Here is a 16,989-nt window from a genome sequence, read left to right on the forward strand (position 1 = left end):
CCCTTGCACTTTATATAAGGAAGCGACTTCCTTATACACCTTATAACATCTTTCTAGTTGCTGACTTTCAGGTAGTTAGACTTTTCTAGAGGGGGTAAAAATACTCAAGATACCTAAAACAGACTATGTGAATGTAAGGTGATGGTTTCATGTTACTCAGTAATTCTTTTGCTGTCTCTTGCAGGTATATAACTTGTCCCAGAATATTCAGGAAGATGACCTTCAACATTTGCAAGTAAGAATATACTGAATTTATTTTAAGCTGCTTCTGAACTGATAGTCTTGACTTTGTTTTTGAAGTTACTACTATTTTAACTGTGATTTGGGAGCTGCCTGCTACGTCATATAAATCACTGAAGCTGACCTGATGCTAAAACTAGTGCTGCCTATAAGAACGTTATTTGCCTCAACTTCTTGATGCTGTGTTGCTTCTGCTGTGCCAGTGCAGAGGTAAAATAACACAGGCTTCTAATTTGGCTAAATCTTATCTTTCTGAAGTCTGTTCTCTATATGGTAAGTCCTGAAATTCCTCTTAAGTATGAGAAAGCAAAATGATTTATGGAAGTACTTAAAGAGAAAGTTCTAGCTTCTCTCCATTTTCCCTAAAATAGTGGATGCTATTTTACGACCAGTTTCTAAAGCAATATGGGAGCTTGGATCAGGGCAGAAAGAGTATCTTCTGTCCAGAAGCCTTCTCTAGTTTTTCAACTGAGAAACTTCTAGAGACTTTTATGTATGCTCAGAAACAAAAGCAGGAAAGAGTTTTCCAGTCTCGACTATGTAGTTTTCATGGAACATTCTCTATGGAACATTGTAGTCAAAGGCTGCTGAACTCTGGCTTCATGTGAATGGTGCAAGAACCTTATCTCCTTAACCTAAAACCTGTAGCTTTAAAGGCTAGCTTGTGTATTAACAAATGCCTGCCTGTGCTCAGGCCATGACCTTGTCACAGCTTAAAACTGTTTTACATGTCTTCTGATTGAAAGGACTTCTGTCTCGGTCAGTGCTGCAAAAGACTGGCTGCCAGTACTGGAAGTAGAAGAGCACTAACTAAACATAGTCTTGTGATGCTGTTCTCAGTTAACAGAGTTGTATCACTGGACCAACACCCCTTCCCCCCCCACAACCAAGCACTGCAAACAAAAAAAGCCATAGCTAATTATTTGAAAGCCACGATTTCCTCATGACTTTGGTCTTTTGAGAGCCTCAGTGCAATCTGAATAGAGCAATCCTGTTCTGTTATACAGGAGGGTGAGATGGGGGAAGGAAGGGGAGAGAAGGATGATGGACATACACAGTGGGCAGGGGGACAACCATGCATTTAAAGTTGGAGCAAGGAATTGTGGGCTGAAGGAAGGATATTCTGAACTTCTGTTACAACAGGAGTTTCTGTTATTCTGAAATATTGTTAGTCTCTGGCTACCTTTTCTGTGTAGCAGGGAAGTGAATGGGGTGGGGAGTTAGGACCAAAGGAGTCAGTCTCATGTGGGTACTTGGCCACTTCGGGGCTTCTTTTGCTGAGGGTCACAAGGGACTGGAAGTTAATTTGTGTTAAATTAGTCTTTTAAGTTCTCAGATGCTCTTGTGATCAACACAGGGCAAACCGTCCTTTTAGCTATGAAGTTCATCTGAAATATTCCAGGAGTTAGTTTTAATGCGGAACAGCTGCCTGGTACTAGAGGATCCTGGTGTGTGCTTCCATCATCTTGACCTCCAAGATCTGTAATAACCTGACAGTGTTGACTTCTGCTGGAACACCCAGCACAGTCCATGTCTTGTGTTCTTGTGGGTTGTCTGGCCCATTCAGTCCAGTGAAGAATGCTGCTGCTGGTATTAAAGATGGTGAAAGCAATGAGAGGAAGACAGCTGACGCTTGCCTTTATACTGGAAGGAAGGAACAATTATCAGTTAAGGTCACGGGCTGAAGTAGAGATGTGGGAAGCTGCTGAACTTGGCTTGTATTTCAGTGTCTGATAGATTGGCGCTAGCCAAGTTCCTTGAGGTTTCCAGGAATAAATCCTTTGTGGGAAGTAAGGGGCAAATTTTACATAGGCATAGCTTCTTAGCCTAGGAAGCGAGTGTTGGAATCTGGCTTGCTGAGAGATGCAGCCAGCTTTCCTTTGCCAATAGCCCACAGGCTACCCACTTAGAGCTTTGGTGTGTTGACAGTTACGGAATGGTGCTATGAAACTAGTGGAGTTGTCTCCTACCTGAATTTTACTGAGGATTGCTGTACTTGTTCTTGAGGTGTACTGGCCATTCTCAACCCATAATAAGATTTAAGATCAAGTGCTTTATTTTCTAGTGACATAATAGAATTTTTTGCAGCAATGTGTTTTATATGCGACACCCTTATGCTTTTCTTTCTATCAGTTGTTTACAGAATATGGACGACTAGCTATGGAAGAAATTTACCAAAAGCCGTTTCAGGTAACTGTGTATGTTAAATGGATCTTAAGCAATTGAATGTGTAGAAAATGAGCTCAGGGTAATTTATGAAGAGAAATTAGGCAGACTGAAGCTAGCCTGTTCTTTGCAAGACTGATTTTTTTTCCTTCCCTGTCACCACATTTCTTGGCAAAAACACAATGGAAAAATGCTGAAGAGGGTCACGTTTTGGGCAAGTATGGCTTTGTGCCAGAGTTACGTGGCATAAAAGGAATGAAGGTGTCGAGTGATGTGGAGATGTTTTGTGCTGCCTTCTTACTCGTTACTCTTTGAGGTATAGTTGGTCTTTTCTGGTGGTACATGGTTCCGAGTAAAGGTGCTGTAGCCTCTAAGAAATAGCATTGAGGAGGCCCATGCTGCATTTCATGTACTTGAAGCATTACTGGCTTCAGTGGTAAAAGTCTCAAAAGGCTAGCATCTCCTGACTGTTTGCTAGGCCAGAGAAGGGTTTGAGGCTTCGTCTGTTTAGTGAAGACAAAAGACTGAGATCTCTCTTTTATCCTGAAGTATCCCCCGTAACCTATAAGGGTAGTAGTCTGCTCCTAACTCTGTACTGTAACTGTAACTCACTACTAACTGCTGTTGGTGAATTTTAAGACTCTTGAGTCCCCAGTGTTCTTGTGATTGGCCCAGGCAAGATGCATTCTTTGTAAAGCAGCTCATCTGATATAAGAGTAATGTCAAGGTTTCTTTTCAGCTGATGGTAGAGGGGACGGCGTAATCCCTGTGGGATAGTAAAAGGCAAAGCCATGGAACAGGGAACTGTCTTTTTGAGACACTTGGGTACTTCCCTTCAGATAAGGAGCGAGTTGCATTTGTATGTTTGGTGTGCGGTTTTGGTGGTTTGGGGTTTTTTCGTTATTTTAAACAAGCAGACACTTGTACCACAAAACTACAGGGCTGCTTCATAATGCTTGACTTTAGGAATGGTGCAAGCTGTTCCCTACCAATGTTCTTCCTGTTACAGACACTAATGTTCTTAATCAGAGATTGGAGTTATCCTTATGAACATGCATATGGCTTGGAAGGAGGAAAAAAGTTCCTAGAGAAAAGATTGCAGGTAGGTTATCTCCAGTAGTCCTTGTGTGGTCTTCGAACTTAACTTACTGTCAAGATAATGAATGATGCATGTTGAGCTATTCTTTGTGCTAATAGAATACACCTGCAACGAAGGGTTCTAGGGTTTGGAACTTGACATTTTTAGGTTCAGGAATGAAAGCTTAAACACTACTTTTAAGCTGATATTTAATCTTAACTGCAGTACTGCAAAACTCCTGGCAGTTCTTACAACCTTTTTTTGTTCTTTAGGTAAAGCAAAACCAACATGAAGAGCTACAGAATGTAAGGAAGCATATTCACTCCTGTTTCAGTAATCTTGGCTGTTTCCTGTTGCCACACCCTGGTCTTAAAGTTGCAACAAATCCAAATTTTGATGGGAGGTTGAATGGTAGGAAGCTTTCCATTGTGTGTTTCCTGATTCAGATCAATGAGTTTATTTTCTTTTATAATGGAAGTTAAACACTGATATGGTTGCCTATTGAAGCGCGTGATTAGAAAAATGTAGGGCTAAAAGGTGAAACTACAGAATCTAGAAATGTGCATTGTGTGCTCTTTTTGGCAGGTGGTTGGTGGAGGAGTTAAGCAAGCAGAGGGGGTAGATATCTTTCTGTCTAGCTGTTGATTGTAATCTGATAACTTGAGACATAGTTAAAGGTCATTAAGTAAGGATTCCAGAGGGAAGAATTCACAAAATGAAAGACTTTCTGAGATTTGAGAGGTTTTTTTCTCTGAGAACTTGCTAAACCAAAGGTCAAAGCTAGAATGACTTTAAAATAAAAGCTGTAGAGTTCTGCTACTGCAGAATGAGAGGCAGTGAGGATTCTTCCAATTGCTGCTTGTCCCGCAATGGAAAGGATGTATCAGACTGGCAAAGGCTAAAAATGTGGATTTGTGGTAGTGGGATGCAAGCCACCTCTGTGCTGAGGGCACAGACCTATGAGATTATCGTGTAAGATGTTGATGTAATTGGGGAAATGCACTTCAAATATTACAAGGGCTATGGAACTTTGTTCTCTCAGTCTGAAGTTAAAATTAAAGAGTACCTAGAACTCACTAAAGCTGTAGTTAAGCCTTTAAACATCTTAAAAATTCAGTTAAGATTTGTAATACTATGGATTTTGAAAGATCATGTGTTATCAGTGTAGGAAATGTAAGATTGGAAAGAAAACTAACCACACTTTCTTTCTTTCTGAAATCGAATTTTACTAGATATAGATGAAGATTTTAAGAAGGAACTGCGGAATTTGGTACCATTACTGCTTGCCCCTGAAAACCTGGTAGAAAAAGAGATTAGTGGATCCAAGGTGACCTGTAGAGATCTTGTAGAATACTTCAAGGTAAGCAAACTCATACTAATTATTTCTGTTAATGGCTTAAAAGAAAGTATTCTAATTTTAGGGCATGCTGTTCCCAGAGAAGATAAGATATCTAGGCTGACGCTCACTGATCAGCTTACTTTTCATTTCATTACTCTTGACTTTCTAGAACTGGCACGCAACTTCCTAACAGTATAGCCCTTAGCAAACTACTATCAGTAGAACTGCGCTGTGGGGTGGGTTTTTTGGGGGGGTGGGGTGTGTGTGATTGTGTGGGGGTTTTGTTGGTTTGTTTTTGGTTTTTTTTTTTTTTAAGAGGGTCTCATGTAGATTGTACAGATAGAAAACTAGCTCTTAAACTGCTCGGTATGTAGGAGAAATTTCAGGTATTCCCCTCTAGATTTTTAATGTGCAGGGAAGATGCTTTCTGAACACTTGCATGTGCAGCACTACTGTGTGCTCTGAAATATTTGTGTATGATACTTGCAGCTGTTAAACTCTTGAGCTGTTTTGGTATCATGGTGACACCAGCAGAAATGTGATAACATAATCCCTACATCACCAGGAATTGGTCTGGTGTGTGTAACCTTTTTTTTTTTTTAATTGGAATGACTTAGCTGGCTTGGTAGGAGAAACTGGCACTCATTACTAAAGACATTGACTTTGCATTACTACTTTTGAGCGTTATGTTAAAGGTGTAATATAGTTGGGCTGATCTGAAGAAGCTATGCAAGGGAGGAAACTGAGACCAGAACTCTTCAACACTTGTAAAATGAAGTAACTTTCTATAAAGGAAGTTGCGGCTGTTCTGACAAGCATAAAATCAATACTCTGCAGCTTGTGTGTTCAGTCTCTGTATTTGCATGGCTGCATGCTGCTATTTGTTCCACTTTCTTCTCTGGTAGGACCTGATCCTATGCAGTGTAGGGAGCGTGCATTCAGCAGCAGTTTAGACAGGACTGCACCCCAAAAACTGAGTGTAAAACCTCCTCTATCGAAAAGCTGCTGGATTCGTATCCGGTCTGGGAGCAGTCCTGCAGGGTGCTGGGTAGCACTGTGGTTACATAACTAAAGAGGACCGCTCCCTGGGGATTGTGCATCTAAAGCTGAGATCATGAAGTCGGAGTTGGAAACTGGAGGGCTTTTACTTGGAGGAAATAGCTACAGAAGCAAGGAGGGTGTCGAGGGAACAGAGCCCTGTATAACTATACGTTTTTGTAGGTTGTCCTACAACCTAGAGCATTGTGTATGTAGGGACCCTGATAACCTTGTTCCTTCCTCCTTTACAGCGGAAAACCCTCAAGGCAGAGGCCTGTAGACAAGCAGGGATGGGGGAGCAGTAGTAGCACAAAGAGGAGTAACTGCCCAGCCCCTGAGGCGTGAGAGTGGCTTTCTTGGTCAAACTTGCACAGCTTGTCCGAAGTGCCAGAATGGCGGCGGCTGCCTGCCGTGCCCCCTGCACTAACCCGTCCCAAAGGGCTGCACCACAGGCCGTCTTGTGGGCTGGAGAAGTTATGAAGGACGTGTTCTCTTCCAGCCTTCTGAAACCCTGGTGGGAGAAAAGGCGCCTGAGGGTTGGTGGGGTGGGGCACAGAGGGATAGGTTGCCTGCTTGGCTTTCGCAGTTCAGCTCTGTCTGCATTAGTGCTTTGATCTCCTTTTTTTTTTTTTTTTTTTCTCCCGTACTTCAAGGGAGCAAGATGCATTGGGGAAATGTAAGTACTGGTTCTTCCAGCACTGGGGTCTGTTTGGACAGACCTCTTGCCAGAAAGGGTGTGTGAGATAGTCATCTTCACTTTCCTGTTTTGGGTGCAGATTCCCTGTCTAGCAAAGGCTTTCTTATGTATTTGAGGGAGCAGAAACATACTGTCAAGCCTGTCACTTCTTGAGATAGTGGCCGTGTTTTCTCAAGGTGCTCTGCTATCCTGCTAGGCCCCAGCCTCAAATGCACAGGGAAGTAAGGGATTAAAGCACTAGGAATAACTGAGAACGCCAGACTTGTGTGAAGAAATTTTGTGTTATTACAAAGAAATAATCTACAAACTTGTTTTTTATATCGTTCCTCTTTTCTCCTTCTCCTCATTCCTAAACACTTGGGAAAAAGAAACCTTTTATTTTTTCTCCCATTTAGGCCTATATTAAAATCTATCAAGGAGAGGAGCTACCTCATCCGAAATCTATGCTGCAGGTATTTTAATTTTCTTTCAAATAATCTGATTTTGCATACTTCATGAGTGCAACTGAAGATCACGACTGGTGTGGGTCTGAAGCTCCCACACACAGAGCTGTAGTTCTTGAAGGAGCTGCGTACCTTCAGAGAGCTATCTGAACTGTCGCCTGGGTATATGCTTGTGCCTTCCCTCAGTTCTAGCTACCAAATGCAGCCAGGGGTATATCTGGTTGGCTGGGATTATTTTAGTTGCTTCAGTTTCTAAGCATGTGTTTCCTGTAACTTGTTATTTTTTCAGCATCTTTCAGACTGTATTCAGAGGGCTTTTAGCATCAGATGCAGAAGATAAAATGGAGAAGACTTACAGTAATGCAACTATTGCCACTGCCTTGCGATGCTGGGCTTCTCTGTGGGTTTGCTAGATTGGATAACTGCATTGAGACTTCTTTTCTGGGTTGATCCAAAGAGGATGTAATCAGCTTTAAAGCTATCTGAACACAAACTGATTATATAAAGCTGTGTGTTGAACTTTTGAATTGTTTGGGATGAAGTGGGGCTTTAGGGTCAGTTTAAACCATTTTGTGTTTGTAAGACTGGGTTTTTTTAAGCTTCCTGTGTCACTTCATTAAGACATGACTGTTCTGAGTGTTTTATTTGGGGGAGTTCAGAAAACTCACCACAACGAAATGAAGGCTGCTACTGCTTCCTCTATGTAGCATGCCATAAAGGTGGCTCGGAGAACAGAGGCTGACATCTTGCAGTATTAGCTAGAATAACTGTCCCTGACACGATGCAGGTTGAAAATAGTCTTATTATTCTTACAAATCTTTATCTTAAATTCTGACACCAGAACTGCACATGTATAATACAGAAATAATACAAGCTTGCCTTTTTCCTCACAGGTAGTGGTGTATCAGGATTAACATTTAATAGTTTAGTGATCCTTATTTGCTTATTAACAGTAGAGCATTCAGAAGAGATGGCTCACGATTAAAAGCCTGCGCAGGCAAACAGGGAGTTTGTATGCAGCTGTACTAGAGAGCTGAAGAAAACATCCTCCTAGTCAGTAATGTGTTTTTATGTATGTTGCTAACCTTCACTTGTTTCTTCTGGGGGGGTTGGGTTCCTGGCCATCCTAAGCTTTGGAGGTTGTGGGGGTGCTGGGCAGTGCAACTACATGTGTGTAACTGGCTGGTAATGCTGTGATGGTACATGGTGCTCAATGTTTTCTAGGCAACAGCGGAGGCAAACAATCTTGCTGCTGTGGCAGGAGCAAAAGACTTGTACAGTAAAGGCATGGAGCAGGTATGATGACACAACATTTTCTAACTGCCTATGTGCAAATACAGGCCTTCGCTTTTAATGTTGTACTTGGTGTTGGTTGTGAGCCTGTTAACAGAGAAGAGTAGCTTAGGGCTAGTACTCATGTGTTTTCTGCACTCAGGTTAGATGTCCAATGCAGTAAAACCAGGATTCTTTGAGAGCGAAACTTCTGGGGCGGTATGGGAATGGATGTCTTTGTAAGATACCACCTGTTAGTTCCCCCTGCTGCTCTTGACAGACATCTTAAAATGCTGTGACATGAAACGGGCAAACAGGTGAGGAGACATTTGCTGGGAAGGGTCAGGCAAGGGTAGAGTTCTAGAATTCTAGTCTCATACTTCTGAACTGCAGTTGGTTGTTCGCTGTAAAATGGAAGGATTACAATTATTCTAAGGTTTTTAAAAACGCCTTTGAATTACAAGAATTTTCTTGGCTCTGATACTTGTTTCTTCTCTTGAAGATAGTGACTTACACCACTCAAAGCTGAATGGATGTGCTTCATAATTCAGTGTAGTGTTATGCAAGGTTTCAATACAGAAATTCTGAAAACAATTCCATGTCTTGTAAAGCTTAACAGGACTATGCTTATTGTGAAACTCCACAACCAGAAAAGACCAATATGTTTGTAGCATGTCATCACACCTATCTCCCCATTAATTAGGCTAGTTCTGGTCTTAATTGCTGAAGTAGCTTTCCATTTTGAAGTTAGAGTAAGACCTAATGCTAACGGCAGACTAGCCAGTTCCAGTTGTCATCAGGCTGTTTTGGGAATGCTGTGCTGGTGTAGAGGGACTCCTTCATTTGTTTCCATTCTGGAAAATCTCTTGAAATAGCGAATGGGTGGTTTTATTATAAATGCCAAGTCTGCCTTCCTGCCTTGACTCTTCAATGGCTGTTGAGATACTGTAGTTGTAAGGTTTCTTGCTTGGGGTAGGGAATAAACAAGAACAGATGTTCTCTTAAACAGACTTTGTTTCCATAGTACTGTATATTTTTATGTCACTGTAGAGATACACACAAGTGTCTTGAATTGGTTTTTATCCAGATGTCTCAGATTATTTTCTTAATGTGACACAGCTCTGAAACTTCTATTTTTGGGAACAGAAGTGGGAACTCCTTGGATTTGAGACTGGGTTATGTAAAGATAGTTCTTGCCATAGCTTTTGTGTTCTCCTCATGAACCAAAGCCCTCCTTTGCTGAGTGTGCATAACCCAAAATACTGTCCCCCTAAATGACCTTAAATGTAAGGAACAACAGGTGCAGTCACACAGAGTATGAGAAAACAGTGGCAGTTATTTGTGTGGTGGTCTTAATGATTCAGCAGCTCCTAGTGTTTAACACTGTCCGGGCAATGTGAAAAGACCATTTTGGGGGATGAGACTAGTAGTAATTTTCCAGGGAGTTTTGCCAGCTGTGGAAAAATACAGAAAAAGCAGAAAGGTGCTTGTTAAACTTGAGCAAGGGGCAGAGCGGGAGTGTCGGCATCTTGACAGTGAGGTTTGCCTTGAAGCTAGGCGGTGAAGCTGCGTATCTTGTCAGGCAGAAAGGGGATGCTGTACTCAGAGAAGGTGGTCTTTTGTGTCCTGCTGAAGGGATAGCAGCAGGAGAAAGTTAAAAGTTGTCGTTGCACTCAGGACATGGGATGGCAAAAGCTGTGCTAAGACTACCCTAAGGTAGGAGAGGGAATGCTGCTCTTTGACGTCATATGGAAAGAGTCTACAGTTTTTAGACATAGCCTCAGTGTGAGGGTCTGGAAGAGGTGGAGCTATGGTGCCACACGTATGTTTCTGATGGCCTAGGTAATTTCTAATCTTAGTCCTCAAGAGGTCAGAAGTCAGTCTTACAGAACAGGAGTCCTTGGAGTCTGATCATTTTCATACTCATGCTGACTGAGGGAGAGGGAGGGTGGTGGTCTGCGCATCATGGGTATCCATTTGGGTCCACGGCCTTGTCCCTTCACCAGAAGCGTACCCTCATAAGTTGATCAGAATCAAGCCTAGCGGGGACAGTCTAGGGAAGAGCAGGCTAAAGGTGTCAGCAACTAGTTCTTGTTAGTTTGTATCACCTGGTAAGCTTCATGGAGCCTGCTAGTGGCAGCAATAAACAGGAATAAACTTGTTAAGTGGGCAAAGTCTACCCTCTGTGTCCAAGTTCTGCACTGACCCTCTTACTGACATGGGTGACCAGGAGTAACAAACTGAGGGGAGGGCTTGTGGCCTTCAGAGCTCTCCTTGACTTGCCTCAAGCCAAGTTTCCTCTGCCTCGTGGTGTTCCTTTATTTCACCTTTTCATAACAGGAGCATACATGTGGCTGATGTCCTGTCCTTCTGGGCTTGCCCAAGGGGAGCAGTTGAAAGTACAGGTTGAGTCACATGGTGTAGCTTTGTGTGTGATTAGACAGATACAGCTGTTGCTGTGCCGTGATGTGAAGTACCTTTAGCTGCTTCATTTGAGACAGGACTCTCCAGCTTACGGAGCCAAGAAAGCTGCAGGAGGTAGTCTGCTGCTGGCTTGAGAGGGGGGCAGCAAGGAGCAGGTCTGCTTTCTGTACAGCAAAAGATGCTCAGGGTGCGATGACCTCCTCTCTGATTGCTCTGACAGGTTTGTGGGGGAGATAAGCCTTACATTGCCCCATCGGACCTTGAGCGGAAGCACCAGGATTTCAGAGAGTCGGCTGTCAGGCAGTTCCGCTCGGTGAAGAAGATGGGAGGGGAGGAGTTCTGTCGGCGCTACCAGGAACAGCTTGAAGTGGAAATTGACGAGATCTATGCAAACTTTGTGAAGCACAACGATGGCAAAAACATCTTTTATGCTGCTCGTACCCCTGCCACTCTATTTGCAGTCATGTTTGCCATGTATATAACCTCAGGACTGACTGGGTTCCTTGGTATGAACTCCATAGCTACCCTGTGTAATCTCGTGCTGGGGATGGCTCTTATATCATTTTGTACTTGGGCATACGTTAAGTACTCTGGGGAATTCAGAGAAGTTGGAACAGCCATTGATCAGATCGCTGAAGCTATATGGGAACAGGTTGGTATCCATTTTTAATGCAAAATCTTCCTTTCTTGAGCAGACATAGCAACCAGTTTCTGTTCAGGGCTGTGAGTGACTGGTCTAGACCTAATGGGGAACGCTAGTGTTGCCAGGGGGGAAACTGGCTCAGAAGCATGACTGCTCTCTTCAGGAAGAGATGCTGCACACAAAGAATGTTAAACAAGCTTAGGATATTATCAAGAAAGTGTTACTTAAAGGCCTTACCTAGGGGATTCGGTGGTAAAGAGCGGAAGGACTCAAAACATTTGGTTACTTTTTCAGAGCAAGGAGTTCTGCTTTTAAAGGTATGTTTAAAGTGATAAACTTGCCCTGTGGATATGGTGGATAAAATATCTCGGGGTGGTGCAAGAAATGGGAAAGGTGAACACTGCTACCCTCCCTCACCTCACCTGATGATGTGACACTGGAGGGCTAATTAGACCTCAGAGAGAACTGGCTGGTGACTTGCAGCAACCCGATTGGCTTGCAACAACAGCTACAAGAGGATGCACAGCAGGTTTCTTCCTTCAAGACTTGTGTTGTCAGTGACGGCTTCAGTTGCTGCAACTGCTCTTGCAATAAATACTTGACAGACAGACAAATTCCTGAAAGAAAAGACAACACGAGTGTAAGAGTACCAAAGCTGGGGGAGAAAGCCTTCTGTACAGAGATTTTGCTGCCTGAATCCAGCTGACACAGCTGTGCCGGTAAAGCCCCTGTAGAGAATTCCTGAGCAACTCTTACAAGTTGTGTCGGAGCATTCCAAGTAGCTATGTCCAGTGCCAGCAGGAGGGAAACACTTTGGTACTGCTGTTACTAGAAATAAAGGGCTCGCTGACCTTACCTGGGGTGACAGTAAATAAATCCCGCAAGGCACGAGCAGACAAGTAACTGGAGCCTTCTATACAGAGGCTCTTCTACACCTGAAAAATGACTCTGTTCAAGCCTCACTATAGGTGAGTATAGTGGTACTCTAGACCCAAGTGACCAAGTAAGGTTGTGAGTCACACTGGAGTGGAAAAAGTGGATTTCTAATAATAAGGAAATGAGCATCAGGGTACTAAATTTTGAGTTACACCTGTAGCTAGTGATTAAAATCGAGGCTTTCCTGTACCACCGTAGCTTCTTGTTTTGGAGCTTGGGGCTGAAGAGCACAGCAAAAAGTGGAAGGTGTCAGCTCTGTGTTTGGTTAGCGCTCACTGAGGGTGGCTGCTGGCATAGGATACCCAGAGCACGTGTAAGGCTTCATCTGACTGACTGTGTCCTTCCTTGGAGGCGGCAGCACTCGGCTTATGCTGGCAGGAGCTTGCCTTTTGTGGGCCGGAGGAAGGTGCTCTGCAAAAGAACTTGCTGGTGGGGATGTTACAGTTGCACATCAGCAATAATAATGCAAAGCACCTACAGGTCCTTGTCTGAGTCGCTCTCATTATATACTGTGTCCTTGATATTGTTTTTTTTTTTTTCCTGAATCTCTGTCTGTCTTTTCCCTCCATGCTTCAGAGGAATCCCAGGAAGGTGAGAAGTTACTGGCAACTGGTTTCTTTTTCTGAACTTGATTGACTTTTTCTGCTGCCTTCTAAAAGCCGCTTTTCCTAACAGCTGAATTCATGTTTTAGGTGTTTTCCAAACTCTTTGAAGTCCTTAGACGCCGAACGATTCGCCGTGCTCTTACATCAGTGCCGCGACAGCGACTCTCATCCAACAATAACAAGAAGAAAAACTAGCCAGTATTTTTAACTTTCTTTCTGTATCTGAAGTGTTCACACTTACACATATAGGACAATAAGCTGGACTGTCTGGGCCGGTCTGCATAAATGCTGTAACCATACCAGACTGATGCTGCATATAGGGTATGGAATTGCACATCCATCTTCTAGGAACTGTAAAGTGGTTTGAATTCAGTGAAATACTGCTGTATAGGAGGGGTATCACTTGTGTCCATAGCATGTGACCGATTTAACCTCATTACTGTAGCAGCAGCGCTCCATTTCTCTTTCAGTTCATGCCAGTTTGTCAGACTTCAGCATTCTTTTTTTTTTCTTCATTATTTCAAATCTTGTCTCTTTGTATGTTTTTATATTTTATTTTCCTTGGTTACCTCATTTTTTTGTGTTTTTTTTGCACGTTTCTCATTCCACAGGTGTTGAAGCCCATGAGTGATAATTTGATGGAGGATCATATGAGGCAGTCTGTAAAAAACTCTATCAAAGCAGGCCTGACCGAGCAGGTGTCTCACCATGCCAGACTAAAGACAGACTGATAGTTCATCTCCTCTTCAACTCTGCCCTCTCGTCCTAGACATGCTTGCTGTACTATGAGAACTCAATAATAATAATAAAAAAATAAAAAAATAAACCAAAGTTTACAATCAACTGTAGAAGTAGTTTAGTGTGACTGGCTTTGCAGGTTACTGCCATCACCTGGGAAGAGCGAGTTTCAGTGCTCTGCTGCTGAGACAAACTGTTGCCATGGCGACTGCTGGGGGTGGAAGGGAGGAAGGTGTTCTGCAGGGAGTGTGCCAGGGGTGGGGGGTGTCTTTCCCCCAGTGCTTGAGTTGATGCAGTCTCTGGCTTACAGTGGGAATCTGTCCTCTGCAGGAGGTAATTTCAGGGAAGTACGACGATCGGGCCCACGTAAGGTTTGCTCTCACCAAATGTACCCAGCTCCGCAGCATCCCCTTGTGTGTCTGTGTATCAAGTCAGTGATGCCATTAGAGCCACTACATTACAATATGTATCTTGCTTTATTGCCTTTTATACCAGTGTTACACAACTGCATGTATTGGTTCCTCACGCCGCCAGTGGCAGAACTGACTTGCAAGGGAGGCGGCGGGCCAGACCGCAGGGTGTCTTGCCTTGAACTCGCAGGCCTGGTCCCGAGGGAGGTGCATATCAGATCCGAGCTGTCTTTTTCTGCAGTTTAGCCTTTGTGTATATAATATTGCCATTAATTCTACTGGGGGAGAAATTCCATCCAAAAATGTTGCCTACAGCTACGAAGCAATGAGTTAGGATTGTCTGTACAGTGTGTTTAGTTTTTATTTTTTAAGAAATCACAGATAGGGCATGTATATGAGATATAAATATATAAATACAATTTTGTATCAAAGTTTTGTAGTTTATGGCAAAACCTGGTTCTGTGGTAGCTAAGTGCAGTCCCTGTAAAGGAATGTTTGTGGCTCATGTAAATGTGTGAATGCATCAACAATTTGAAGTTTTTTGATATATTTGTGATATTTACCTGCCTTGAGCACTGCAATCTCCCACCCCCTTGGGAAAATCAATGGGAATGTTTGTTGTGAACCTCTTTGTCTTCTGTTGCATTTTAAAATTATTTCCTGTAATTTATTTTCAGTACATGATTAAAATCAGTTGTGTATATATGAAATGAAATCCGTGCTTATTTTTAAAAGATGTTCAAGTATGTATTCTACTACATAAACTATGTCAAATACTTATCCTGACAATTATATGAACAAATTGTCTATTGTACTTCATAGCTTTCTATCAAAGCCAATGTTCCTCTCATGCTTGTCTCTGAAAGATGACATCTGTCTAGCTCATATCCCCTCCTGGCGCAGGAAAACTTTCTGGTATTCTAAAGCACGCTTCTTGACTTGTGGAGTTGCTTGTCAGCTTCTGCCCTCTGTCCGACAACTGTTATCACTCGGAAACCTTGTTACCGGCCCTGTTTTCACTTGACTAAACCAGAATCAGCTGTGTGGAGTGTAAAGGCAGCTAAATAATTAACTGCTGTAGTTTCAGCTGGAAATGACTGTGTGCAATAGCTGTTTTTTTGCATTCCTAAGTGGTAACGATTTCCATCCACATTTGAGCTTCATCAGTCTCCCCACTCTTGGGTGAGGGAAATCATCTGTCTAGGACTAAAGTAATTGCACTGTGACTTTTGTACCATAAAGAACTGCTGGGGAGCGGTGGTTACCTGCCCTCTGGAGATGAGGGCTCAGCTCCAGGTGAATGATGCTGAAGGTGAGGTAGGAATGTTGCATTTTATGATATCTTCTCTCAAACTGTACAGATTAAATACTGTTATTTAAACAACCTCATGCTTTGCTGATTAATCTCTTTATTAGTCAAGCGACTGGAGTCACAGTGGGGGCTTGGAGAGCTGTGCTTGCTTTCGCTGCTCGTGTCCTCCAGGAAGGTGCGAGTCAGAGGCCAGGCTGCACCTTGCTCTGCACGATGGTGAGAGCAGGACTCTGCCCAGGACGGGGCTGTGGACCTGGACCCAGGTGCTGTCCTAACAGAGGACTGAAACGGGGCATGTGGAGGGAGAGTTCCTGAACGCTGTGCCAAGAAGTTGCAGAATTAATGCAAAAAAAACCCCTCCACTTTGCGGGGTGGGGGGTGTTGGGAATCAAAGCTAGGAGAAGTGGAGGACCAAGGTGATTTTTGGGAGGGGCAGGTGTGGAAAGTAGATGATTAAGGGGATAAAAGGGGCATGTGGCAACAGGTTGCCGGTGCCTGTTCCTGTCCGGCTCCACCTTCACTTCTCAGTTAACTCCCTTTCTTGCCCTCTCCCTGGGTGAGGGGCTCCGTTCCGTGTGCGCGTGCGCGGAGGCTGTGCTTGGAGGGCCAGCAACCGAGGCTGGAGCGGGTGCAGAGCAAGGGGGTGGTGGGACACGAAAACGGAGCCAGATGTAGCCAGCAGGCAGGTGAGGGCCGGGTACCGCAGCAGCCCAGGCCTGAGCTGGGCGGGAGGCGCGGGGGGCCCGGCGGGCCGGGGTCCAGCTGCATGAGCCTCCCAACACGGGAGGCAGCTGGCGGCAGCGGAGGCTCCACGGGCATTAAGGGCAGACGCGTCGCTGGAGGCCACATGTGCAGCGGGTGCGCGCATGGGCGGGCCGGCCCGGCAGCCAGAGCGGGGCACGGGCCATGTGTGTGCCAGCTGTGGAGCAGACCGGTGACCCAGCGCCCAGCAACCGGACACACTGAGCCTCCTTGTGAGGTTACTGGAGGGATCCACAGCTCGGCTGGTTTCCACCAACAGCCCTTCATCCCGACCAGCTGGAGGGCCAGGGCGCGGGGGGGGCTGCCTGCTGGGAGCGATGGCTCGGCCCTGCTGCTGGTTGCACATGGGGGCCTCCCCCCTGTTGGGCAACCCCTTACAACTGGTATTAAAATAAGGTTAGTAGTGCTCAGCCTGTGCCTGTATACTGTTAAGACCAGGACTGAGCACAGAGTGAGTACAAGGGAACAGAGGGGCTTCCCTGGCAGAATACACGGGGGTGTAAAGTGCGCTCACTTTCTCTACCCAGGGCCACTCTGCCACCGGTTCTGAAAAGAACTCTGAGAGCTGTTCCAGTTCTCTGCAAACTGGTGGTGTATTAAGGCCTGCCTTTCCCCTTGACAAACAAAAAACAATTTAACAGAAAAAACAGTAAAACGCGGTGACATACCCCAAACCAGCAGCCAACTTGCCTCAAAAGGGACACAGCAGAGCTCAGCAGGAAAGCTACATGGAAGATACTACAGCTGGCAAAGGACAGCATGCTGCTGCCGGGAGATCAACGAGACCTGGGAAGATGGAAGAAGCTACAGCGTCAGAAAGGGGTGGAGAAGGCAACAAAGTAAACCATGCTTGCTCTTTCCCTTACTTCAGGAAATGCTGATTAGA

The 16,989-nt window shown here is 44.3% G+C and overlaps 1 protein-coding gene across 5 annotated transcripts in view; it reads left to right on the forward strand.

The window, feature by feature from the left end:
* The window catches only part of ATL2 (atlastin GTPase 2), a 38,442-nt gene extending 23,029 nt beyond the window's left edge, over positions 1-15,413 (forward strand). For 3 of the 5 annotated variants that reach the window (XM_055811163.1, XM_027779636.1, XM_027779638.2), the window contains exons 5-14: positions 185-235; positions 2,374-2,430; positions 3,416-3,508; positions 3,757-3,895; positions 4,717-4,844; positions 6,954-7,010; positions 8,226-8,297; positions 10,918-11,349; positions 12,853-12,867; positions 13,493-15,413. In XM_055811163.1, the coding sequence (XP_055667138.1) occupies positions 185-235; positions 2,374-2,430; positions 3,416-3,508; positions 3,757-3,895; positions 4,717-4,844; positions 6,954-7,010; positions 8,226-8,297; positions 10,918-11,349; positions 12,853-12,867; positions 13,493-13,612 (1,164 nt within the window). In that variant the 3' untranslated portion in view covers positions 13,613-15,413. Of the gene's footprint in view, positions 1-184; positions 236-2,373; positions 2,431-3,415; positions 3,509-3,756; positions 3,896-4,716; positions 4,845-6,953; positions 7,011-8,225; positions 8,298-10,917; positions 11,350-12,852; positions 12,868-12,968 lie in introns of all 5 variants that reach the window. The other 2 variants (XM_055811164.1, XM_055811165.1) reach the window with 2 other exon arrangements.
* The last annotated feature ends 1,576 nt before the right edge of the window (positions 15,414-16,989 follow it).

The sequence above is a fragment of the Falco peregrinus genome, chromosome 7 (assembly GCF_023634155.1).
Source record: "Falco peregrinus isolate bFalPer1 chromosome 7, bFalPer1.pri, whole genome shotgun sequence".
Classification (NCBI taxonomy): Eukaryota; Metazoa; Chordata; class Aves; order Falconiformes; family Falconidae; genus Falco; species Falco peregrinus.